The 27,978-nt window shown below is 48.3% G+C and overlaps 1 protein-coding gene across 1 annotated transcript; it reads left to right on the top strand.

Moving 5' to 3' along the window:
• On the top strand, positions 1–27,975 carry LOC144117193 (uncharacterized). The gene is made up of 5 exons (XM_077651228.1): positions 1–403; positions 15,282–15,498; positions 24,492–24,581; positions 26,391–26,611; positions 27,489–27,975. Exons 1-5 carry the CDS (start codon positions 36–38, stop codon positions 27,973–27,975), a joined length of 1,383 nt encoding a protein of 460 aa, XP_077507354.1. The 5' UTR covers positions 1–35.
• Positions 27,976–27,978: the final 3 nt, after the last annotated feature.

Raw genomic sequence — 27,978 nt, forward strand, 5'->3', positions numbered from 1 at the left:
AACGCACGCCATCTTTTCTTTAGAGCCGTTCCACCATGAGGCACCCCCAAGCTATGTGCGTACACACCGTCCCTCCCGACCAGTCGGCTGCTCAGACCCATCAGATTGGTTGTAGACTCCAGCTCGCGATGCAGAACGATCTTGGCCAAGGAGCTGCCAGCTGCCGTGAGAGCTGCCGGAACATCGCAACCTGTGCCACGCGGCCATCGGGGCAGCCACCGGACTTCGAGCTCTCCAAGTGCTTCGTCGCCTCGGGGCCACGCAGCACCATCGGAGGACAAGCCGCTGGTGACCACCACCACCTCCGTGGCAAAGGCGAAGAGGTGCTTAAGCTCCGAGAAGCGCCTGCGCAGAAATACACGCAGCCGGCCACAGCCGTCAGCCGTTCCCCGCAACCGGCAGGGTGAGTTTGCTTCTAAGCCTTCTACTCTGCCGAGCGGCTTTGATGCACTTGCGGGATTTTTCTCTAGGCTGCTTGGAACCCTGTGTTCAATGCCTTCGGTCAGGGCGCGTGTTAAGGTTAAGCCGGGCGTCATGCTGGTCCCACCAGCTCTAGTTCACAAGTATCCAGGGGCCCGATTCTCGATATTCACATTCGCCTGTCGGCGCCATGTTTCCTCTCTGATTGGCTCTCAGAGGCGTCAGTTCGCATCACAGTGTTCGTCACTTTCTGCAGTTACAGACGCTCTTTTCCCGTCGACGTCAATTTGACGTGGCATCGAAAATAGATTTTTAGGAGCGCTGTTCTTGGTGCCCGGAAATTATGTATGACTGTGGTGAGCAAAAGAATCTACAGGTTGTACGTGCGAGAATACATGCTCTCGACTTGCCAATTTGGAGAAAACAGCTGCGTACTAGAAATAGGCGCTTCCTTAAATCTGATTGCTGCAACAATGTCACGTGAAATACGTGATACGCACGTATTATGGAGTGATGTAAACATGACGTGTCACCATATATACAATGGGTCGCCATTGGCAAAAAAGGCTCAAATGAAAATTGGTTTTTGGGGAAAGGAAATGGAACATTCTCTGTCTCGCATACCAGCTGGCACCTGAGCCGCTCCGTAAGGGAAGGGATAAAGGTGAAGTGCGAGAAGAAAGGAAGAAAGAGGTGCCGCAGTGGAGGGCTCCGGAATAATTTCGACCACCTGGGGATCTTTAACTTGTACTGACATCGCACAGCACACGGGCGCCTTAGCGTTTCGCCTCAACCAAAACGCAGCCGCCGCGGTCGTGTTCGAAACCGGGGACTTCGAATTCGCCACCTTCGAACCCGACCGCGCAGGCTGCGTTTTTATGGAGGCAAAACGCTAAGGGGCCCGTGTTCTGTGCGATGTCAGTGCACGTTAAAGATTCCCAGGTGGTCGAATTTATTCCGAAGCCCTCAACTAGGGCACATCTTCCTTCCTTTCTTCTTTCACTCCCTCCTTTATCCCTTCCTTTACGGTGCGGTTCAGGTGTCCAACGATGATGAGACAGATACTGCGCCATTTCCTTTCCCTCAAAACCAATTATTATTATTATTATTATTATTATTATTATTATTATTATTATTATTATTATTATTATTATTATTATTCACCGTCATAATATCGCCCTGATGCAAGGTACCCGAATGAGTGAATGAAACGCTGGTTTATTCGGCATTATGTCGCCGCAGTTTAACAGGTATTTATTTGAAACCAAAACTCAGCTCATAAAATTGTGTGCAATGAAACGGCGTCATAAGGGCACATCTGAAATTAGCAGCGTTTAAGAGCATTAATAGCGAGAGGTTAAATGTACAGCCGCATAGGGGCGCTAACTGCTCTCCCGTTGCAAACCCTTCGCTCGCACTGATGAATCATCGGTCTGTGCGGTTAATGTAGGGCGGCAATGGCGGCGCCAGCCGGCTGTGCGCTTTGATGATTTCTGCTGCTCGTTGCATTTATTCGTCCTCTATTTAAACCCGAGAACTGCGAGAGGTGATCCACTTTTGCGAGCACCACGGTGCTGTCGAGTTGTCTCTGACTAGACAGCTCGTGTGTGACCTGACGAGACGTATGGTGTGGTGGCTATGCAAGGATGCATTGCAGTGAGCAGTGCCTAACTGTCGAGCTGTGAAGTGCGGTGGCCAGTCGTGAACGTCGTTGAACGGATGGGCTTTGCGCGCGTGATGAGTGGATGACACGACAGATGTTCGCGCTGCCGAGCAACAAACTCCAGGAATGTGTAGGCCTTCTCGACGAGACATCCGTGTGCACTGGCGCACTATTTGATCACAGCGGTGTCAGCGAGACAGCGTGAACGCCTGCCGGGAAAGGTACAACGTGACATCGTCTCTAGCATCATTGAGGTAAGGAAATAATTTGTGCAGTCTCATCCTCATTCCTTTTGCATGCAGGCTGGAAATGAGTTTGTGCAGGACGCATGCTTCGAATCCAAAATTTCTTTTCGGGATTTCGTGTTGCTTCGTGCACCATACTGTGTTTAAGTTATTGCGCGCAGCGCGAAATTGAGAAGACAAAGCCTAGCATGCTAGTGCGTTGGACGATTTGTTGGTTTTTGGTGTCGGTGTATGTGAAAGAAAGCATTGGTGAAATCAGCTGGGAGAAGTCGTTTCCTTAAGTGTGCAAAAAAAATTGCGTGACAGCTTAAAAAATTTACTATAACCGGACTTAAGCATTAATATTAAAGCGCATAAAATTGCGCTGCTCAAGCTGAAATTTTCATAGCAGTGTTGATAGCAGTCACGTAGAAATGACCGCAGAAGGGAGAAAAACTTTGTGTAATGGCACGCGAAAACAAATATATGAGTCTTGTGCATTTCTTTTTACAGGTGTGCTGTACATGCCGACGAAGGTTCCAGCACATAAGTATGAGTGGAATTCATCCATGTGTGGAATATCTCTTCATTCTCCTGCACTGCCCGCATGGAAATCGTGAAACTGGTGAGCACATGCTTAGTGTTCTGTGACAGTGATGAAGGTATAATATGTTCACCTGGAGTAAGATTGCATATGGCTAGTGATATCTGATTGCATTTATATATGGCTTATTGAGCAAAGAAGGACAACGTAAACAGAGCCTGCATATCAAAATAGTGTAAATGAATCATGTCTATAATTTTCAGATGAGAGTAGAGATAGGTGTGGGTCATACGAGTTCGGTGGCTTTGGATTTCTCTTGCTGACCACAATGTCACGGCAGCCTATTTTGATTGGTGCAAAACTCAAGGTAGTCATAAATAATTGAGCTTGTGCCCTTCCCTGCAATGCATTGTGTTGTGGTTTCCTTTGAGTATAAAAAGACTAATAATTTTTTTTGCCCATCAGTTTGGGAAATCTGCCATCAAGTACCTGCAGCGGTTAGGGAAACAGTTCGTTTCGGTACAAATGATTGGTTTTTCAGAGGGCATTACATTTTACATTTTTATGTAAAACTAGACTAGTTTGGAGCAGTTAGGGAAACAGTTCGTTTCGGTACTAATGATTGGTTTTGCAGAGGGCATTACATTTACATTTTTATGTAAAACTAGACTGTAGTTTAACTTGAAGCTTCAACAATTTAACATACTTTGGAGCTCAATGTCTAGCCCGTTCAAAGGTTTCAGTGCACAGGGTTAACATCCAGGTGATGTATGCACCTTGTGCAGATGTGGCGCACCGGTCTCACCATGGGGTCTCATGTGTTCAGAACCCTGATGCCAGATTCGTCTTCAATCACCTCTCGGCAGGAATGGCTACCTAGGTGGGTGGCTATACCAGGTACCTGAACGACTACATGGCATGTCTGCAAGGGTGTCGAGTGCTGTCCGACATGGTCAAGGGTTCTCTTCGAAGATCTGCACAGTTTGCATTGTGCAACACAACATATTCATCCACACTCAGCTGCAGGACCATGACACCACCGGAGAGTTGTTATAATAGCAGGAACACCAACATCTACAACATGGAGCAGGACATAGCACCCTTTGTATTTTGCCTGATAGACAGTAACTGCGTGTGGGAATCTCACTCAGTTGTTTTCTCCTGTAGCTATTGTCAGAGCAATCAGTGCATAATTTCTCTGCTTCAAGTTTGATAGCATACTGCAAGGAAGCTGGTGAAGTCATCACTTTGGTGCTCTTCTATAAACAGGACCATAATTCTGGCTTTCAATTTATTAGTGGTATGCATCACAATAGAGATCAGGTTTCCCTGGTCTGCAATTTTTCGTGAGTCGGGAAGTGTGCCAAGTGTTGGCACACTTCCCGCCTACCGTCTGCCATCTTGCTAAGTGTGTGCTTCAACAGAAGCTTTTGTGATGGTGAAGAAATGCCATTCCTTGGTTTTGCGCCTCCTTATGTGTTCTGCTTATACACACCGCACATTTTATTTGGTGCTTCAGTTCAGTGAAAAACAGGATGGCACCAAAATGTTTTCTTTCTAGCACCATGGTATTGACTGAACATGCTTTCACCACTGCTTTTCTCTTTGCTTTGGTGCTTGTGGAGAGCGTTCAGTCCACAACGTGCCCAGCGTACAGCATGGCCACTACGTCTGTACTCATTTACATCTCTTCTTCAGGGTGGAACACATTTTATGTGGCACTCTTTGTGTGATAAGATCGCAAGATTCTTTGCCTCGTGGCGTTTGGTTGCCTCTGTGCTTGCTTTAGACTGCTTTTTCTCGTGCTGCATGTAGTTACACATCAAAGAACTATTTTTATTGGGTGAAAAGTCAGGCAATTGTTTCATGGTCATCAAATTCCTGATGAAAATGCAAGACTTAAACAGAGTGTTGGCAGGCAAACCATTCTTAGCTTTTCTAGTCGGAATGGGTACGCCAGATGGAAACCGACAAATTCTTCATTAATTCAGCTGAAGCTAACTGAAAGTATAAATTATCCAGTTGTACATAATTTATGTGTCATTAATTAAGCCGCAAAAGACATTTTGCAGCTGGAATTGAATGGTTTCCAGCTGGAAGGATGTGATTTCCACCGCAGTAATCAAACTTCAAATGAGATCTTTTTTTTTACCTGGGCTCTCAACCTTGTATACTTGTGACACAAGATCACTGTTGACCTGTACGCCCAGTGGCACTGTGTTATATCACACTTTCATTGACTCCGCCTTTTGCACTTTGCTCTAGGGAAGTTGGTGATGCTTTTTGGTGATTTAAGGAAAACTGCAGACAACCTGCTTACCCTCTACAATCTTAGTATGACTGTGCCATCGATGATGAACATGTTGACATTTTACAGTTTAACAAAGCTACTGTTGCCTTCTCCACTTTTTGTTCATAGAATGCAGCTCTGCCAAAAAAATTCATGTCCTTGTTCGAGCCACGCTAGCCAATTTTTAATGTTGCACCTGAAGTGGGCGGAGCCAAGTGTGGCGCTGAATTTGAAAAACCAAAAGTGTGAGCGAAGCCAAGCGTGGCACGAAAGTTGAAACCGAAGTGTGGAGCCAAATTTGAAAAATCAAAATGGGAAATTGATGGAAGAATGGCGAGGAGGCGTCCATGCTTTCGCATTCCTCTAATGCGGGTTACCCAGGGGTCTCAGATGTTTTTTCTTGTTCATCCCTGAAAAGTTTTTTTCCTTTTTTGCTCACCACAACCATGACCATGAAAACAAAACTTTTCTTGAACACTTCTGCACACATGAGCGGTTTGTTTGAGCAGTAAAAATTAAAGCCATTGTAAAATGTCTTCACCTTCCATCTTTACTCTCTGCCTCTATGTTCCTCTCCTTCCCCAATCTTGAGTAGCATATGTGAATACATTTTTTCCATTCGACGTCACCTTTCCTGAAATTAAACCTTTCCCTTTTACGAGGAGTCTTGCTGCATTGAAAGGAGCAGCTTGGCGCTGCTGTAGATACATTGCAGTTTTTATCCAGCAAAGGAATGCAGGGCTGTGCATGACAAACTTCGTTTCAGCTCTCATTTTGATATGTACTTGCATCACACGAGCAGTGTAGCTGCCTATATGCTTTTGGTAAGAGCTATGTGCTCATGTCAGAGAGAATAAATGAGATTGAGGGCCTTCCCAAACATTGAAAAGCGACTAGCATTCTTGAGAGCTTTTTTTTCAAATAAAATAGTGTACCTGCCACTGTACACACTGGATACGTGTCGTGCTTTATAAAGTTTTTCTGAAGTCTGCATGCAGGCGCACTTCATATTGAATGTTCACAAAGCAAAGGTTGAACGTCTCAAGGCATGCTAATGAGGTGTATGTCCTCAAATAGTGAATAACTCTATTTTACTTTCGCATTTCAAGCTTTTGACAATAAGACACTATACGTATTCGGAGCGTTGTGTTTGACGCGATTCGAAGTCGTGTACGTTTCGTGTGCGGCCGCTTGCAAACGCAACCAAGGATAGCGTTAATTTGATAAACCTCGATTCCTAAAATCTATAACGAATTGCCGTGCTAAGCATGCGTTTTCGCAGCCAGCACTCGCTGTGTAAAGCCCCACTTGTTTAGTCCAACCTCCTGCGCGCACTACACCGTTCCCCCCCACGCGGTAAACCGCTGAAGGGGACACATTGAGGTTAAGCTTTACAACGCCACTGATGCGTTGAGGTTACGATAGGCAGCCGATAGCCAGCCGTTTTTCCGCCAGTTCCTCTCTCCGTGACGCTGATCCGCTTCGATCTCACAAGTGCGGAATCGGCGCATATGGAGAAAATTAGACGCGACGTGCTGCGCGGTGGCTTTGGGCGGTGAGCTGAGAGCGGTTTCCCCGAAACTGCCGACGCCGCTTAATAAATATCCGTGGACCTAAATGGTTGAGTGAAAGCCTGGGAGGAGTGGTGGAACAGAAAAGGCTGTTGTATAGGGCATCTCTTCATTCTACTTCATGCTGTCGGATGTCTGAACGGGCTGCTACCGCAAGCCTACTGTCTCATAATGCGAGGTGACAGAACACAGAAGCGGCTACAACTGAGCAATGCTGCTGAAACGCGCTGATCTGCCGCCAAGTCTCATCGCTTCATGCTGATGTACCACTGGCAGCCTCGCGAAGATCGCTTCATGAGTATAATTACCGCTAAACTCTTGTTCAAGTGACGACCGCCTTGCTGGGTCTTTCGCGTTGCGCTCAGCCCCATCGCCCGCAGCTGGCTTCAGGCATGACTTTAGAGCATTGGAGCTTTCGTTCTCGGAATGAGGCAGCTGGCGACAGCATTTATTTTTCCTACTTTATTTTGCATTTTTGTGATCCTATTCTGCGTTTGCATTCCTTGGTGCCGCCCCGATGTGGACGTCACGGACTCACGGGTACGCCCCGCTCTGGGCGGATTTGCGAATATCGAGAATCTGGCCCCAGATGATATTTTACTAGGAGCAGATTTGTTAGGCAAAGCGTAGTTATATTTTCACGCATTGTGCTTGGAACGGGCGTCCCGATACTAGTAAGCATTTTCAGAACGTAATGACACGGGTGTAGCATATCTTGTATGATGAGGAAAAGCTAGCAGCTTGCTGTTAGGTCTGACGACGAGCTGCTGATGGCAGCTGCCACCCCGGATTTCAGAGCACAACGTCACCTTGTAAGACATGCAAATGAAAAAAAATACGGGGCGTTTACTCCTGAGACAGCGGGCTCGAGGGGAAACGCAGGAATGGTTTAGTAATTTTGGGAAGGGGTGCCTTTTTGCGACCGGGTGGGAGTAGCCAAGTGCAGTCAGCAGTTGATGTGTGTGGAGGTGGAGTTCGGGAGTTGCGTGGGGATGAGGTCACGCAGGTCACGCACGTTGGCGCATGATCCCCATGTAAGACAGACGTTCAGCACGTCAGATACAGTGAACGACAGGGAAGAAGGGGCTGCAGAGGGAGACCGCGAGACCGCAGCTGTCATCCGTTGTTTTCAGACCAATCAGTGATCAGTATTCTGGCCCATCATCTTCGTGCCTTGCAATGACGCATGCATGACGTCAGCTCATTCTGCTTTACGACAAGGGCAACGGCGCGGCATGAATGGAGCCATAACCCAAAGAGCTCACGGGGTGGAAAAAAAATATTCGAGACTGCCAAAATCCTTAACATTCCTGGCCAAATAGCGGCCCTGCGCAAGAATACCAAGAATCACGTCAGGCGTGCTAATGCGCGCTAGGTTATTTTTACTCGTAATATCAATGTTTTTTTTATGCCTGACGTCACCTGTAAGCACACGCTGACGTCGCAGTCCTCCTTCGGCTGTTGAAATCGAAACAGCACGAGGAAGAAATTCTATTATAAATTATTTATTGGCCCTAGGAGAATACCACTTGTTGATCAATGTATAATAGTACCTTACGCATCATTGCAAAGAAGAAACCATGCACCCAAAAGTCACCCGCCGTGGTGGCTCAGTGGTTTGGGCGCTCGGCTTCTGATCCGCATTACCCGGGTTCGAACCCAACCGCGGCGGCAGCGTTTCAATGGAGGCGAAACGCGAAGGCGCCCGTGTGTTGGGCGATATCAGTGCACGTTAAAGATCCCCAGGCAGCCGAAATTATTCCGGAGCCCTCCACTACGGCCACCTCTTTCTTCCTTTCTTCTCTCCGTCACTCCTTCATTCCTTCCCTTACGGCACGGTTCAGGTGTCCGCTGAGTTGTGAGACAAATACTGCGCCATTTCCTTTCCCCCAAAACCAATTTTCATTTTCATTTCCAAAAGTTACAATTTAGCGCGCATTGCTATAGCGGTATGTTTAGAATCTATAACGCACGGATGTTAGCTGATGATATGGCATCCAGAGCAGAGTGTGAAACTGGCAGCGGGATGTTCAGCTACCGCAATGCAGTTTTCTTGGTCAACAAACAGTAGTGCGCAATGCATGTCTTAGACTGTTCGCGTCTGAATGTACAAAAAGCTCTACAGAGCGCCTGCAGTGGTTGTGTGGGGTTTCTTTTGGCAGCGGGCTAGCCGAACCAACCTTATTCGGCGGATCCACTATGGAGGTTGTGGTTTGTTGTTGTTTCCTCTGAAGTGAGTGCACATAACCCCGGGGGGGGGGGGGGGGATTGGCCAGGGTGCATTTGTTTGTCGGACACTTTGTCAACCACTTTCTTTTCTTTAAGGACGCTAGAGACCTTTTTTTAGGTTCTGTAGTCAGCTGAGACTGGACAGAGTTTTGCCTGCATTCTTCATGACATCACACTGTACTCAAGAAGCAATTAGTGGATATTTTCAGGAAGTTGTGCAGTCCTGTCATTTTCTGCATACATGGTTTCCTTCAGATTGTCTCAGTACAATGACTGGGAAAAATCTGTTCAAAGATTTTTGTGAATCACTCTTCCTAAAACAATTGTACAGGATAATGTACTGTGCACGTCCGAGGCAAGGTGTTTTAAAAAGTGTTAAGAAAATTTCTCCTGCAGCCAAAACGCTTTCTTTTAAAGCGCTAGCGTTAAAAACCCCGCTACCCAGAACAACCGGCGTCGGCATCGGTGTTGTGAGCGATTAATAGAGTGGCGTACGTAGGGTGTCCCAGGCAGCCAACCCCCGGAGAAGCAGCTTAGGTGGGCAGCCTATAGGTCACGAGACCTTGCTGCGAACCACAATCTGCCCACCGCATAGTGAGCAAAGTGCCAACCGTGACAGGTAGCAGTTAAATTAATGATTGGTCGCTCGGGAAGGGTAACTTAAACCGTACAAGGCCTACTGCTGGGAGAACCTGCCATCGCAGGGCGGCGGAGCACGCTTAACCGCTGCACCACTGCGCCAAGAGGGGCACGAAGACTACCGGGGATCTATGAACGTAAAGTAGAGAATGACCCTCTGCATATATGGGAATTGACGCATTGCACTATCGCGTCATAACCTCAAGGCGGAGCTTATATAAGTATCCCCTCCAGTTTTGAACATTTGAACATTCATTTATTTATTCCACACAAAGATTTAAAAGGGAGGGTGGAGGAAAAGCTGTTTTAACACAGCTTGACGGGGCTCCATCCCCCAAAGGCAACAGTAACAGCTTGCATATATCCCGTTACAAGATTACAGAAAAAAAAGATGAAATACTGCATACAAGACTACAGGGTTCAAAGCCTAGAAGTTTACAAAGGCACCAGGCAAAGGACATTCATTGTTTACAGGGGAAAAAAAGAAATATAAAATATGAAAGATTCGGACAAATACACGTGGAAGAGAGACATACATACTCAACGCATCTGTCTAATGCGAAAACACTAATAATTTCAATGAAATGAAAGACTTATCTTAATTGATAATTTCTCTTGACATCAGAAATGTTCACTATGACATGATGATATCAGTAAAATGCGGTTGTTTCTAAGCCTTTCCACATCCACGCCTTCCGAGTGGAAGCGGTTAAGAATGCTTGGCAGCGTGTGCGCAATTCTTTGTTGGCCATAGTATGTACGCGAAAAAGGAATGTTCCAGGGTACTTGACGACGATAGGGATAGACGCTGTGTGTGCTTTCTAAGTTTGCCTGTGTTAGGAATGTCTCAAGTTTCCCCTTAATTACTCGCTTGTAGCATATAATTAACATGAAGCTATATATGTCAGTAGTTTTAAATATATTGTTTTTGAGGAAAAGTGGTTGAGTGTGTTCCAAGTAAGGAACATACTCAATTGCTCGTATTGCTTTCTTCTGCAATAGAATTAAGCTATGTATATTCTTTAATGTCGTGTTCCCCCAAATCAGTGAGCAACAATCAAACTGCGAATAGATTAGTGAATTATAAAGAAGTTTTTTTTACACCAGTTGGAAACGAGAGACGGCAGCTATTTAAAATACTGGCAGCTTTTTGCACTTTCCCGCAAAGAATCTTGACATGTTCGTTCCAAGACATGTCGTCTGAGAAAGTCAACCCAAGTGTTTTTACACTTTCATCGCACGATATACTAAATGGTCCTAATCTGGTAGTATTTGTCATCTTGACGGAAGTCCCTCGAGCCCTGAAAAGGTCGTATTTTGTTTTTGCTTCGTTGATAAGCAGTTTGTTTCTTTGCGACTATTCTTGAAGCGTATTGCAAACGGAGCTTGCTTTGCGAAGCATACATGATAAATCTCGGCCGGCAACGTACACTGTACAGTCATCGGCGTAGATTACAAATTGACATCTGGGGATTGTTTTGAACAACATCATTTACATAGTACAAAAGCAATGTGAAACCTTGGATACTGCCTTGTGGAAAGCCAGTTTTTATTTGTTGATGGCTTGATTTATGTTCGTTTATTGCTACAAATTGGGTTCGTGAGTGAAGGTAAGAGTTTAGAAGCTGGAGCTATAGTCCTCGGATACCATATCTTTCTAATTTTGTGAGCAATAAGTCGTGGTTAACGCGGTCAAAAGCTTTACTGATGTCAAGGTGAATACCAAGCGTCATTAATTTTTTTCAAAGTTATCTATTATTATGTCTTTCTGAATTAGTAAGGCGGTTTCTGTAGAGCGATTTTGTCTGAAACCATGCTGACTATCTGTTATTAAATTATATTTGCGAAACTATCCACTCGAACCATAAATACCTTTTCAAGACCTTTAGAAAAAATTGGCAGTATAGAGGCTGGATGATAATTACTCATATTGTTCCTATCTCCTCCCTTGTGTATAACTGTCTCTTTGCTACCTTCATGCTGTGGGGAAAAACGCCTGTTGACAATGCAGTGTTGAAAATATGAGCTAATAGAGGTGCAATAAGATCCACTACATGTTTAACTGGTCTGAATTCGATGCCATCTGCATCTTTACTGCGACTTTTTTTGAGGCTCTGGATAAGCGTCTTTACTTCTGAGGTTACACAGCGGCTGTTCTCCCATAAAAGCGTGGCTGCAGGAGAACGAATTATTTGTGCTTTGGGGAGTATTTCTGCGTAAAAAGGATGAAAGGATTGAGCATGTTTTCTTTGTCGGCTGGAATGCAGTTTTTTTTTTTCTGTGACGTTGTCCAAAGGACTTTTAAGAAAGATTTTGTTTCAGCCCTGTGGCATTAGATACCTGCAGATTGAAAACGAGATTGGTGGGCCTTACGATCTTGTCATGGCTTTGGGAGAGGCCTTTGCCCTGCAGTGGGCTGTTGGGGATGGGGGGAAAGCGCTCGGTTTGGCACTCTGGTGGGACCACAGGTCAGGAACGACGCTTGCTCCGAACACCGCCACCACCACCTGGACAGGACTGCCGACGAGTTAAAGGAGTTGGATGAGGGGAGGAAGGTAACAAGTGGGTTTATTTACATTATTTACATGGATAGAGATCAAAAGGAACTTCTCTCCGAAGAGAGGATCTTAAGGTAGGATCATAAAGAGGATCCCAAAATGGAGCATAGATCCCAAAATGAAGCATCCAGAAGGAGCATTAAAAGGAAGCATGATGCAGCGCACTCACCGTCCAGTTTTTATACGGTTCTCCGTCCCTAGATTCCCCAAGATGAGGACGTCTCCGCCAGGGTGGGAGTGGCCTAAGACTTACATTATCGCGCAAAAACACGCACCACCACACACAGGGACACGACCTCGTCATGTGTCGAGCCAGGGAGAGAGGAGGATGACTTGGGGTTCACTCCAAATGCGAAGGGGATGATCTCGTAGCTATCCGAAAGATCCCAAGCACCGCCGACACCTCTTTTTAGATGTCAGCCGACGCGCCGGGCAAGGTCGCACGGCCGGGTCGGGAAGCGGGAAGGAGTCGCTTCATCATTTGCCATGCCTGCGAAGATTAGAGGACGACGACCTCAAGCTTGCTTTTGTATCCCCACGCTGAATGTCTTCTACCCGGAATGAGGTCACATTAGTTCCCTCAGCTTAGTCACGGGCATTTTTGAAAAACAGTTGCCGTTGTATCGCTGCGGCGGCGCCTCCCCTTTACTTACTTGGTTCCCGGAATCCACCCGGGCGATGCTCTCGGGTACTCGGATCGGGACCGGAGCGATCCTTGTAGCGTGGCTCGGAACCATCCCGAAGCAGCGTAGTGTTGGTTTCCAACAGGTGAGCCGTGCCGACGATGCCGCTAATACAGATGGGCGGACGCCCGAATGTAACACGGCATAGTCAGGCGGATGATGATGATGATGATGGTGATGATGATGAGTATATGAAGGAGCAGGATGGCGGTTCGTCACGCAGACCTTGACGTACGGCTAGTTAGAGAGTATTAAAACAACAGTTGCAAGATATCATAAAATATTCAGACTTCAGGGTCCGGCCCCTTACTGCCTTCCGTACATTGAAACCTTAAACACCATTAGAGAATTTTAGTTTTCCTACGTCAGTCACTGGTTGGCTCTGGCTTCTTGTGTACATTGTTGGTATTCAGGTAGCAGCATCCCACCGCTGCCGCCAGTTGTTGGCATCCAGGTAGCCTGACTGGGCCGGAGAAGAGACGAGGACGATCGAAGGAAGAACACTTTGAAAAACTTTATACAAGGACTATTTACATAATGTACAAGTAAGGGCAACTGAGAGTGCCTCTCAGTAAAGAGAACTTCTTAGCAGTCGGGAGTCTTGGGTATCTGTCAAGAGGGGGTTCTCCTCTGGTACCAAACCAGCAGCTCCTTAAATACTCTTCATATTCCCCAGATCCCTAGCTGGGGAATATAGTTCGAAGAATGATGTCCAATCACACGATGGCACTGATGGTACCACCCACGGCAGGGCGGTCCTGATGTTCTCTCGCAGCTCGGTCGAGGGAAAGGGAACAGGACCCGGTCACGTTGTCGTCGCCGCGGCCTCCAGGCGGGTGCGCATGTGTGTCCGGACCGCGCCCATGGGGACCCAGAAGGCGCCTGCGTGACACAGGAATGCAGACTGTCTCCCAGCAGGGGTTGAAAGATCTTGTACTGATGACCGGAACGCGGAACCTCTGTCGAAGGCGCGGCACTCGGGCAATTGTTAAACCCCAGCGTGACTGAAGAGGGCAATGCTGATCCTGTACTTCGTCGCCTGATGACCGGAACGATTACGTGGGGACGCCGTGGTCATCGCTGCTTCCGGCAATCCTTTTCGAACACGCGGGGACGCTATTATCGTCGCTGCTTCCGGCATTCCTGCAGCCACGTCTCCCCCAGAGGGCTCACCCACCCTCGCGGGGGTCCTCAGGGAATCGTCCCCATGTCCAAATTCGCCGAACTCAACAGCAGGAAGGAAGCGCGAGCACAACATATTGTATGATGCAGTTGGCAATAAAGGGAATTAAAAACAAAGGAGCGGTAGGGGCGTAGTGATCTAATGCAGCGACCAGCAAAGCTGATCTGTTCGCGCTATCGCGAATTGGTATCCCCCTCGTGGCCATAAAGTAGTTTATTAATTTGTTTATTTGACTACGTCACCAAAAAATGTGGCACAATAAATCCTCCTGATATGCTTGCCCTCTCCGTCAGCGATATCCATACCGTCGCAGCCTCCTAGCTGCTCCTGTGGTGGTGGATCTTTTAATTAGGTGCTGCGCCTTTATAAAAATGGTCTATAGGGAGTCTGCATACATCTTATAGACTATATTGCCTTACTGTTGACATTTATTTTGTCTATTCATAGTCTATAGACGTTATATAACAAATGTGTACCAAACGTGCATGATTATAAATCTATAGATTGTGAATAAAATGTCATAGGAATTGTATTGCCTATTGTCTATTCTTAAAGATTTTCTATAGACAGTCTATAGACTGTGCAGACAGAAGTCTGCAGCTGCCGCGGTGGCTCAGTGGTTATGGCGTTCGGCTGCTAACCCGAAAGACGCGGGTTCGATCCCGGCCGCTGCCGTCGAATTTCGATGGGGGCGAAATTCTAGGCTAGGTTGGTGAACATCTATGCATCGTAGCGTATCGTGTAGGGTAGATCGGTGAACATCTATGTATAGTAGCGTATTGGATAGGTTTCGTAGTAGGTTGTCAGTAAACACCGCGTGGACAAGACGGGCACAGGGAACGAAAAGACACGACGCAAACGAGCGCGCGAAGAATGCGATGTATTTAATGATCACCTACCAAGAACCCCCATGTTTAATGATAATCAACCTGATTTCTCCTTCGCGCGGACCTTCACGTTGTGTCCTTTCCTATGTGTGCCGTCTTGCCGCGCACCGCAACTGATTTAGACGCCTTTAGTCAGGACGTGTCTGCGAAAATTAAATTCTTTTAATAAAGTCTCATGTAGCTCGTGCTGCAAAGTTTGGAACACTTAACTCGCGTGGCGCGGCGATAAATGTCTCGAAAACGCATCGCGGGCTTCTGCAGACGACGGTTTTAAAAATCCTCGTCTTCCTATATGTGGGTGTATTGAGCCAATCGGCCGACCATATCCCGGCATTCTGTGGCTGCGTCAGATAGCACGATGAGCTCATCGGGCTTTACTCTTCTCTGCAGGATCAAATTATGGGTTGGGCAACGGCAAAGTGCAGTCGTGTCCTTGAGCCCAGCAGCGACGGTGCAGGCCATGGTGCTGTTGAAGATGTACATGGACGGCTTCACTTACTCCCACATCAGCGAGGCGGCCACCGCACCGATAAGCACGCAGTACACGTCGTTTAACCTCAAGGAACTCTTCATCACGTTCCTCAATATACTGACGGAGTACAAAGTGGTGAGTACGCTCTCCGATAACAACGGCCCGACGCTGAAGGACATTGACGAACCGCCTAATGCCGAGGCCGGTTGAAGATGTTCTGTCAAGCGTGCCTAAAGTCCGGGGAGGTCGGGATCGGTCTTTATTTTCCTGCAGCAGCCGTATGGCCGGCAGGATCGTAATACCGCGACGAAGGCCACGCGCACACTTGGGTGCCTCGATGGGCAATCGCGGAGGCGAGCGGACATCCGGCACCCTTGCGGATGGATAGATGGAAGATAGGAGCGTCCCCTTTCAAGCGGGGAGGTGGCAGTTCCCGTAATGTTGGGCTTTATTTCTTTATATTTCTTTAATTCGATGTTAGCGGTCTGTAAATTCGCTCTCCTAGCGGTCGCGCCGGGAAAAACCAAGAGGAGAGGGATACAGAGGGAGAGAGCAGAAAGGAAGAGAATCCAGATGAATGAGCTAGAATGGATGGATTAGGGTGAACCCTTTTAATCGTGTTGTGGTTCAAACCACCTAGCCATCACTTGTGAAATTTTACTCTTGTTTTGATTTTAGCCACCAGTCAGATAACCTTCACTTGGTCGCTTCTACCCGCCTAAAATTTTTCCTTCACTGTCCTTACACCCCAATGCATTTATTAAATTAACCCCGCTGCTTTCCACTGCAGGTTGAAGGCCTTTGCAGAAGCAGAAGCAGCGCGCACTGCGGTTGTTTCGCGAAACACTGATCGAGGACAGTTGGAGAGCTTATTTAGGGTGAAATTCTCGGTAAATAATTCTTTGACCCCACCTTGGGTACAAGAAAAATTCGGAGGAAACAAGCTGCCATGACAGGCGCAGTCTCATCGCCGACCTCAACTTCCTATATTCCGAGGGACTGTATAGCTCTGCCTTTAAGGTATGACGTAATAGCGTTAATGTCACCCTTGAGTGAGCCGGGGAACTATGCATATTACTTCGCAGACAAACCCACTGTCGGATAAGGCAGGCAACGCCTCTGTTTAACCAAGTCAAACAAACATGCATCGAGGTATGCAAACATGCATACGGATAGCGTGTCTGACACTCAGCTTAAGAGGTCACAGGTTAGATTCCCTTCTAGTTACCTCAATTTTCTTTTCAGGGCAATTAAATTACAATCTTCTATGTTTAAGTGACGATTGAGTCATGCTGCGAAGCTATGCTCACAATTTATCTGGTGTTTTAAACACTTTTCAATTCCGCAGCTCTATGTAACATCAGAAACTTTTTGAGCAATCCCGATTTTCTCGACACACCACCGCCAACTACGTCAAGGGGTTCTCCGCCGAACGGAACCCCTCTGACACAATCGCGCTACAAGCGTAGCTGCTTATAAACCATATGCTGTTCGCTGTAAATATGAAGTGTTCTAAGTTATTGCGACAAGCGATGACTTAGTTAGTTACAACGAGTTATTTTTTACGCGTGTGCAATTATCTATTTTTTTAACACAATAGCGTTAAAGACACCGTTACGCAGAAGTCCGGTGTTGGCGGCGGCGTCGTTGTGAGCGAAAAATGGGGTAGCGTAAGGTGGTCCATGTGGCCAACCCCCTATGAAGCAACCTATGTTGGCCATCTACACAGTCTGCCCACCGGATTTTGGGCAAACTGACCTACGTGGCAGGTGGATGGTAAATTAACGATTGATTGCGATAGATTGCTCGAAAAGAGCAACTTGGGTGTCACAAGCCCCACCGTTGGCAGCGTCTGCCATCGCCCGACAGTGGCGCATCGCTTAACCGCTGCACCAATGAAGAAGGCGTTTTGTGAGCACTCACAGGGATCTTTGAATGTAAGGTCTAGGATGACCAATTCCGCATATATTCGCATTAACTCATTAACACTATCGTATCATATCGTTAAGACGGAATGTAAGTGTCCTCTCCAATTTTTTCTCTTAGTCATTGTTTGTCATGTTCTGGGTTATTTGGAAATGTTAGTATTGATATCGCAGGTTTGTTTGTAGGCAGAGCTAATTTTGAATGACCTTAAACATTTTTATTGCTGTATACCTGAAATCGTTTATTTTGTTTTATTTTTTCTAATATTCTGCTCAAGTGCGTGGGAGCTCGACTGCATTCCTTATTTAGAGTTTGCGAGAGACGGTGTAAGCCAGGTTTCAGCCCTCGAACCTTACACTACCTTCCATAAAACTTGAACGTTGCTTTTTGAGAAAGATGGCTCGCACTACCAACAAGACAACTTCGGCAAATTTTTCTGCCATTCTTAATCCAGCATGTTCGGGGAATGCTGGGTGAGGAATCCTGAAAATAGGGCGTGATAACCGCTCTGGGCGTTGAAAACAAATTTTGCGGTCTCTGTCCCTTTGCCTATCTTATCTATTTATACTATCTTATTCCACCTGGTGTTGGACGAGTGCGGCGCCGAGGCCGATGTTCCTGGTGCCGGTGATGACTTCGGTGTCAGCCATTTCATTAAAGTGCGCAAGAACAGGGGTTGTTTGCACTCGTTTGCGCAGCTCGGCAAAAGCCCTCTGTGGCTCGGCGGCCCACACGAACTGTGTACCAACGCGCGTGACGCGGTACAGGGGTGCGGCAATCTTGGATAAGTCGGCTATGAAGCGGCGGTAGTATGCACATGGACCCAGAAAGCGTTGGACACTTTTCTTGGTTGTAGGAACGGGAAAATCAGCGACAGCCGCAGTGTTCTCGGGGTAGGGCTTAACACCATTGGCACTCACAAGATTACCAAGAAGCTTCAACTCTTTGTATTAAATGTGGCACTTCTCGGGTTTGAGCGTTAAGTCGGCCGACCGAAGGGCATCTAATCAAGTGCGCAGGCATTCAAGGCGTTCGGCAAAGGTTTCGGCAAACACGACATCATCGAGATAAACCAAACAAGTTTGCCATTTGAATCCAGCGAGAACTGTATCCATCATGCGCCGGGAAGTTGCCGGCGCTGAACAGAGCCCAAAAGGCAGTACTTTAAATTCGTACAGCCCGTCGGGGTTAACTAAATACGTTTTTTCGGGGTCCCGCTCGTCGACCTCTATCTGCCAGTACCCGCTCTTTAAGTAAATTGAGGAGAAGTACTGGACGCGATGAAGTCTCTCGAGCGAGTAGTCGATACGGGGCAGCGGTATAGATGTCTTTTTTAGTGATGTTGTTCAGCTTTCGTTAACCAACACAGAATCGGAAGGTCCCATCCTTTTTCTTCACCAGCATGGCAGGTGACGACCACGGGTTGCTTGAAAGTTTAATGATTCCACCAGAAAGCATCTCCTTCACCTGCCTTTGGATCACGTCACGTTTCATCGATTAGATACGATACGGCTGCTGGCGGATAGGGCTGGCATCGTCGGGCGCAATGATGCGGTGCTTCAGAAGAGCCGTTTGCCGCACTTTCAACGAGTAGGAGGGCACGGAGTCCTCGCTGCCGAGTCGCCGAGAGGTGCGGCGTGATATCAAGGCCGTCAAAGGACGGGCGCACAGGTTCAACAGCTTCAAACGCAAAACATTCAGAAATCTCCGGCAAGGGGTCAGCGAATGCGATCGCAGTAGCACGAAAAAGATGCCAGGGTTCGTCAGTGACGTTAGCCACAAGGAGCTCAGGCCAGCCGTCGCGGAGATGGATGAGGCTTCGCGCTGAGCAGATGCCGTGGGTGAGCAAAAGGGACCGGTTGCCTTCGGCGACAGCTTTGCCGTGACGTTCTCCATCGCAGTAAACACTCATAAAAACACTGGAACGTGGCGAAATCCAAACACTGTCGGCGGAAATGCGAAAGGCGGCGCGACGTTGACTGTCCTCTATGTAAAGATCTGCTTTCTCGGTCGAAAATGGGACAGTGCGCTTTCGGAGATCAGTAATAGCTGTATAATCCCGGAGAAAATCAACGCCAAGGATACAGTCACCGGAGCAGTCTGGTAGAACTGGGCAGCTGACGAGAAATGTAGAGCTGCGAATTTGGACCCTTGCCGTGCACAGGCCAAGCGGAGTTGCGACATGTCCGCCAATCGTTCGGATATGCGTGCCAGACCACGGCGTCATTGCCTTTTTAAGAAGCGCCACTAGTTTTCTGCTTCAAATCAAGAAATCAGCGCCAGTGTCCACCAAAGCGCTAATCTTATAGCCGTCGAGGAGCGCGGGTGTATCCAGCGAGAATCCATTTTCGAGTTCAGTATCTGCCTTCGACGCCTTTAAGTCACGGTCGGTCGCTGTTCGAGCTTTCGGGGGGTATTGTTCGCATCGACTGCCAGGGGCCTCGCCCGTGGAGATCGCTGACTTTAGTTTTCCCGGCGGGGGCTTGGCGGCCGTCGCTGCGCCATCCGGGAGGAGCTTTGGGGCTTCGTCGAAGGTCGGCGTGGAGACGGAGATCAGGACTACCGCCTGGAAATTGTCGCCATGCGCTGCTGGGGCACGTAGTCCTCTATCTCGCGGGGTCGGTGACTAAATGGGGGGGGGGGAGGTGAGCAGATCATGTAGACGGGAAACTCGTAGAGTCCAAGGTGTCAGTATCGGCAAGCCGCATGCTCTCTCGCGCTGAAACAACCTTTTATACTACGAAAAAGGAATGCCTCGCGGTTGTGTGGGCAGCCATCAAATTTCGTCGTTACCTCTACGGCCGTCCATTCAAAGTGGTTACCGACCACCATTCTTTGTGCTGACTGGCCAATCTTCGCGAGCTATCGGGGCGCCTAGCCCGATGGAGCCTCCGTCTGCATGAATTCGACAGCACTATTGAGCTCAAATCTGGCGAGACGGACGCAGACGCTTACGCACTTCCGCGCACACCCGATGAGAGCATGGAGGACGAGAGTTGTTTTCTTGGAGTTGTCAGCGACTTCGACTTAAGACCCGACAGCGAGCTGACCCAGACCTTCGACCTGTCATTGATTATCTAGAGGGCCGAGCTGCTGACGTACGTCGACAGTTTGATCAAGTCGGCATCGATCTGCGGGGCCCATTTCCTTTGTGATAGGCCGGTCACAAATAGATTATAGTCGCGACTGACCACTTAACAAGGTATGCGGAAACTAAGGCGGTGCCGCGTGGCACGTCATGTGAGATCGCCCAGTTTTTTATGCAGCAAATCGTGTTGCGTCATGGTGCACCGTCCCAAATAATCACTGACCGATCGAAGCATGGCGTTTACGGTGCAGCTCATGCGGGACGTGTTTGAGCTCAGTCACACCAGTCATCGCAAAACCACTGCCTATCACCCACAGACGAACGGGCTCACAGAGAGACTTAGCAGAACAATCTCCGACATGAGCGCAATGTGCATAGACTCGCAGCACAAAACCCGGGACGAGATTCTCCCGTACGTCACGTACGCCTACAACACGGCCACCCAAGAGACGACCCGCTTTACACCATTTCGTCTGGTCTACGGACGTGACGTTCAGACGATGCTGGATGCCATGCTTCCGTGTACACTGATAACCACCCGCTCATGCCAGACGCCGAGCAGTTCGCTCAGCGTGCCGAGGAAGCACGTAAATTTGCCCGTATTCACATTAAGCGGCAGCAGGGCACGGATGCGCGCCACTACAACCTCCGTCATCGGCATGTAACATACCATCCCGGCGACCAAATTTGGATGTGGACCCCGCTACATCTCCCAGGCTTGTCTGAAAAACTGATGTGCTGTTACTTCGGACCTTACAGAGTTTTGTGCCGTTTCACGGAAGTGACCTACGAACTCTGTCTTCTGTCTGTGAATTTTGTCGCCCTGTCTTCCGTGATACTATTTATCTACTTATATTATAATATCTATTTTTTAATCAATACTGCAGCCCAATGGCTAAGGAGGGTGGAAAAATAAGAATAAAAACACATAAGGAATGTTAGTGCAATACAGAAAATAAGCGCTATCTGACATGGAATTAAAAAAAAAAACACCTGGAAGCAGCGAAAGGCAACGAACGGGGCGCGATATAGGATTTTTTTTTTCTGGAAAAGTAAAAGTGCAGATAGCCAGTTTTGTGCCGAACAGCTTGTTTTACTGGACAAATATACGAGTAAGCAGATAATCCCACTCGTTGCGCATGGATACCTCTACATGGCCTTGGAGTAGCATGCCAGGCTGACAACCAGCCAGACCTCTCCTGTTCCATTGAAGTCCCTCCCTCCCTCTTCCTCCTCTACATGCCAATGAAAATACAAAAAAATTGGAACATGTCTATAATCTAAATAATGTGCCCAGGTTCGTTCAGGAGCTCTGTGCGGCATTCAGCATCACGACACTGTTTTCTTGAGAGACGAGGACGAAGGCATAGCTCGCCCGCTTGCACATTAACAGGCACACATACAACCCTGGTACTTGCAACCTAGAGATGACAAAATGAACACCAGCGTCCTACTGTGAATTGCGGTGCGACAGCCTTTGTCGGCGCCGAAGCACACGGCAGAGCAGGTACCGCCCGGTCACCGGGTTAGCTGTCCGCAAGCAACCGGTTCACGGTCATGTCCCGGATACCCGAAGGGTGGTACCAACAGGCCACAGTGAGTCGGCAGGCCGCCTGGCTACCGGGAGGCTGGAGCCAGCGGGCAGGGTAGCGTGGTGTTGCGCGGGCAGCCAGACCCCTGACCTCAATGCCCGGCCAGTGCAGGCTAGCTGGCCTTGGGGAAACGCCAAGCTCCTAAGGACGTCCCGCCACCTAGCCACACACTGCCTCAACTGTCTCGAAGCCGAGCTCAACGTTCGATCGTGTACGCGCACCGGCTCGCCTTGCACGCGGCCACTTTTGCTGTCTGCCCGGAACCCATAGTGGCACAACCCACTTCAACACAATGTCAATCCAACAAAAAAAGAACACACGCCCTCGGAGCCCAACACCATTGTGTGGAGCATGGCGTCATTCCAATGCCTGATAGTGCCCACAAAGATCGAGTATTTGAAAAGGCTGGTGGTGTGGTAAGGATTGTCGTTAAGCTGTATTCATGAATGGAAGTGAATTTCGGTTATACCTGGAAGGCTTAGTATGCAGTACGGGAGTCGCCGACCGCTAGGTGGGGCTTTTGTCGTGGCGTATCGCGCAAGTCGGCCCGAAGAATGCAGTGATGACACATTAGACACCTTTAGCATACCGTGTACCGTGTTACCGTGACCGGAGTACCGGAATCCCGCCCATCGACAACAAGTATGCGTTGATTGGTCCCGATGCGGAAGGCTAGCGCGCAGCTAGCCACTGTAGCGCATACAGTGGATGGATGGATGGTTGGATGGACGGACGGACGGACGGACGGATGGATGGATGGATGGATGGATGGATGGATGGATGGACGGATGGACGGACGGATGGATGAATGGATGGACGGACGGACGGACAGACGGACGGATGGACGGATGGATGGATGGATTGATGGACGGATGGATGGACGGATGGACGGACGGACGGATGGAAGGGCTGAACAATTCAAATTGGGTGGTGGCTCAAGCCACCTAGCCATGGCTTATGAAATTTTACTCTGGTCTCGATTTTAGCCACTCAGATAGCCTTCGCTTGGTTACTTCTACCCGCTTAATATCTACTTTCCCTTCACTGTCCTTAAACCCCAATGCATTAGATGCCTTGCAGTTGCCCACTGCCTTGCAGCTGGCGAGTACCTGGTGCCATCTGGCGGCCTCTAGGCTATCTGCACATGCGCAGTGACGGCGCGTGGGCTCCCGGTACTCCGGTCAGGGTAGCGGTAGTACGGTATGCTAAAGGTGTATATTAATGGGGGCAGAAATTGAGCTTTAGGTGCCGGGGTTGGAAGGGGCTTAGGACGGCGTGGGGAGAGTTCAGCTGTACTCCGGACGCCGAACGACGAGCAGCTAGCTCCGCTGACTGCTAGAACGCTCCGGGAGATGTGCAGTTGTTGGCTATTGATGCTTTCTACTTACTCTAAATAAATTCAGTGAGTTAAGTTTTCATGAACTGGATAAAGTGTGATAATTTATGATTAGGCCATCGAGCAGCCGCAGTGGCGCACAGTTACAACACTAATCGCAATGAAGAATCACACTGATTGCCACTCTGAAAAATAGAATACAGAAAAATCGCTCGTTTTTCTTTACAGCGCTTCATGCGGTGACACCAGGACGTCTCGAGAGCAGAGATTGATTGATTGAATAACTTTTATTTCCATCAGAAAAAACGTTTCTCCCCGCCACCGGCACGCAGCACTGCGAGACGGGGAGTAGCGCGTCCGCGGTTAGAGGCTGGTTGGCAGTACTTGACTGGTAGCGGCCTCTTCCGCAGGATAGATGGTGGTGCGCTGGAGCTCAGGGTCCGGGCTTCTTAGCATAGCCTCCCAGGCTTATCTACTATCAATAATTTTGCCCGCTCCGGGAGAATATGGGCACTCCAAAATTATGTGGTCGAGGGTCCTACTTTTGGCATGTATTAAAAAAAAAGAATCCTTCTCGAGGGCGGCTGCGTTTGTCACTTGATCACAGCGAGCCAATTAGACGGCACTGCCGACATTATGTTTTTCAGGGGGTACTGCCAGCTTCCAGTAATATATAGCCGCTTTCTTTATTTGGGCATGCCCAATAAATGCCGAAAGCAAGTAGCCTTATGGTTTCTTTTTCGTGCTGCAGCTGCTCGCAACGCTGGATAATTTCTAAAATGAATCAGTTGCGTTTATGCTAATTACAGTTTTTCGCATGTTAATGCTAATTAGTTCGCCTTATACGGTTCTGGCTAAGAGTAGTGGGTGGATCTTGCCTGATGCCGCCATCTAGTAGCCATCATGGCCAGGTTGATGGTGGACCGGCAGACCATATATAGCGCGCGCGCTCATTACAGGGCTCTTCACGACTGGACAGCACTGCTTTGCAGATGTAAGGGTGTCATTTGTGGAATGTACTTGTTTTGTATATTTGCTAATATTCTCGATGTACTTTTTCCATTTCTTTTTTTTTCATGAACATGCGTTAGCCTTGCTAGCTAGGGCCCCCATCGCACTACTAAGAAATTGCTTGCAAATCGTGGCTCGTGTCCAACTCCTGCCTTGTTTTTCAATTTCATTGCAGTGCTACAGATGCTACAAACGCACCAACTTCTGGCACTGGACCAGTTCTACCTGCGTCATTGTCTCTACTCAGACAGAAACAGTGCCTGAGGTAAGCCTGACGCATCGCGAGCAAAATCGCTGATACGCCATCGCGTTCAAGCACTACAGACTGTTAGCAGATACACACCGGAAGGTGCAAGGAGGTTGATCGGGTCGTAAAGACAACAAATCCGGGCCATAGATCAGTTGCAGAGCCCCCCTTCAAGGGCAATGTCCCTCCGTTAGTCAGTTGTATCCTTCTATAGGACAATTCTGCCTCCCTACGTTCTGAGTGTGTGAGGGTCAGAGATGCCGGAGGACGTCGAATAGCGACAGAAGTACGTTTGGAGGTCAAGAATCGCACATTCGGCAGAACTGGTGCTCACCCTCTATGGAGGCCTGAATAGGAGCTCGACTCTATCGCCATGAATTCCCCCGCTGTTCCCACTCCTCTTTAGCCTTCAGCTCTCACAACCAGTTCCCAATAAACAAATTTCCTTTCCCTGCTTCGCATCTTGCCCATCTTTTCTAAGGCAGAGTAAGGGAATCTTCCCGGACACGCTACCCGGAAATGTGCTTTATCTCGGGTAGCTTCTTCTCTTCGTTTATATTTTCACCTACATGTGTAACATTTACTATTTTCCTCCCTTAATAATAATTGGTTTTGGGGGAAAGGAAATGGCGCAGCATCTGTCTCGTATATCGTTGGACACCTGAACCGCGCCTTAAGGGAAAGGATAAAGGAAGGAGTGAAAGAAGAAAGAAAGAGGTGCCCTAGTGGAGGGCTCCGCAATAATTTCGACCACCTGGGGATCTTTAACGTGCACTGATATTGCACAGCACACAGGCGCCTTAGCGTTTTGCCTCCATAAAAACGCAGCCGCTGCGGTCGCGTTGGAACCAGGGAACTCCGTATCTGTAGCCGAGCGCCCTAACCACTGAGCCACCGCGGCGGGTAATTGTCCTCTCTTATAGACATGTTAATTAACATCTAATATTGCTTTGATGCTTTTGTGAGAAAGCGGTGCAGGTGGAGGCCTACTAATTTTTTTATTTTTTTATGGCAGCCACAACACACTGTTACTACATAGTAAAGCCCATCATACTTTGCGACACGGGCCGGGGAACTTAATTTTCATTATTTATCCATCCCATCGTAGTATCTACCACTGCACTGTATGTATCTCCATGAGCCATTCAGTGACCACGGCTGGCGTGGGCAGCCCTACCCTGACACTAAAAGAATAGTCCCGCACACAGCGCTATGAGCACGTGAGACACGGGTTGCTTTAAACAGCCTCTGAAAAAGCTCCTTCTGTGGGTCTCAATTCTGCTTTTGCAGAGTGCCCTGAAGACTCGGACGTAATTGAAACTCATGCCGAGACTCATACCTTGACGTTTGAGTTTCGTGCATAAAAACTCTGCGTGTTCGGTGCTTTGTTTGCATTTTGACACCACCTGCTTCATTGTTGATGTTGTATTGATGCTTAGTGAGCAGTGAATCGGGAAGCACTGCTGCTTTAAAGGGCGGCTCTTCATAAGAAATATATATTGCTGCAAACAAATCCTATGTTTCTTTTTATATTCTTATCGCCGTCGTCACGCGGCTTTTATCAGTCTCTCTTCGTTTTGCGCCATGGAGATGGGGGTTTGATCCTGGCCGCGGCGGCCGTATTTTGAATGGAAGTGAAATGCACAAGGCGCCCCTGCTCTGTGCGGTGTCAGTGCACGTAAGAACCTCAGGCGGTCTGGTCTACATTAATTCAGAGCCCGCCACTATACGGCGTCCCTCTTAGCCCTTGTGTCAGTTTCGTATGTTAGACACCACAATTTATAACTCGTTTGCAGCCGCCAACTAATCTAATTTATTCTTTCGCAGTTCTCGCTGTGGAGATATCTCGGCACACGGGAGCTTGCCGATGTGGAAATAGTCGTCCACTGGGAACATGCTCCCGAACAGCACGCATCTTTCAAAGCGCATCGCATGATCCTGGCCCTGCAGAACGTCGTCTTCAGAGCCATGTTTTTTGGGCACTTCGCCAGAGAAGATCGCCTCACTATTATGGACATGCATCCGGACGGCGTTGAAGGGCTGCTACGGTAGAACCTCCCTTCGCTCACGCTTCATTTATGAATTTTGCTCAAAAGCACTTGACGGCCTGTAATTCGTATTACATGCAGAAATATAAGCTTGATTCTATTGCAGTCTATTCTAACGACATCTGTAGAGGGGCCATCGAAATAACATGCAAGTAAAGAGGGGAATGCGATAAGTTAACACTTCATCACTAAAACAAAATTTGAAATGCCAGCTAAGAAACCAAACATAGCAAATACCGTGAAAGAGAAGAGTATCAGGACTCAGTGCTGTGCGTTAGGCGCCAAACAAGGCGAAGTACGGCTCTGAACCCTGACTCCTCCAAGCCTGCTTGACGTGCGGCCCACACTCTGGTCTCATCCACAGTTACCGTACTGATTCTATGAAACTTAAGCTCGCTGCCTGCTCCGTTATTCTCTCTAACGGCCCTGATGTGATCGTCCGCAGGCATCCCTAATAAAAGTTGTAAGGTCACGTGATGACGTTCTCCATTACACTGCCATTAACAGCCATAGATTTTTGTCGTGTCCTAATCCATGCATGTTCCAACCAGCAAATGTCGCATTCATAACTTGGTTAAAGGATTACTTATTGGAAAGGTCTTTTTCCTTGGCGATATTTAATCAAGGGAACGACGTTTGGGCGAACGGCCTGCTTGTTTGAACCCTAATTCCATAGCATGCTGGTTACGGTACCCTGCCACCCAGAAACCATTACTGCCCACAACCAGAGCTTTGCCTTTATGTTTTATCTCAATAGACTACAGGAAGCGTTTCCTGCTTCTCACTCAAATAAGAATAAAGTGGGACGATTCTGTTACACTTTTGCTTTTGTAAGACGACAACGGGTCCTATTATGCTCACCTGCTCTGCGACGCAGGTATTTCTACAGTGAACAGCTCCAGGTGGAAAGCGTTCACCAGGCGACCTGCACCCGCAGCGTTGCAGTCAAATACATGGTGCCTGAATTGGCAGCCAGGTGCGTCGCATACGTGGAGCGCTATATGGAGCCCGATGACGTATGTCCGTTTCTGGACTACATCCTGACGATGTGCGAAGACGGCGTGGACGGGTCCGCCAAGGCCGTCCTCCACAACAATGGCCTCTTCGTTCTCGCGTCGAAGACGTTCGAATCCTGCCTGTTATACACCGCGAACTACATTCTCGACAACGTGCACAATGCAACCGAGATGTCGGTGCTGCAAGCCGTCCACGCCTGCGGCCGCAGGCAGTGTCTCGAGAGAGGAAAGGATGACAGAGAGCCAGCTGGCCTCCGTTCCGCGGTGCGGCCTTTCTTCCTCAAGCTCCGGTTTCTCGTGCTCACGGTGACCGAGTTTGTTCGCGGTCCTAACCGGGGGGTATGCTGAACG

Source organism: Amblyomma americanum, chromosome 1 (assembly GCF_052857255.1).
Source record: "Amblyomma americanum isolate KBUSLIRL-KWMA chromosome 1, ASM5285725v1, whole genome shotgun sequence".
Taxonomy (NCBI): domain Eukaryota; kingdom Metazoa; phylum Arthropoda; class Arachnida; order Ixodida; family Ixodidae; genus Amblyomma; species Amblyomma americanum.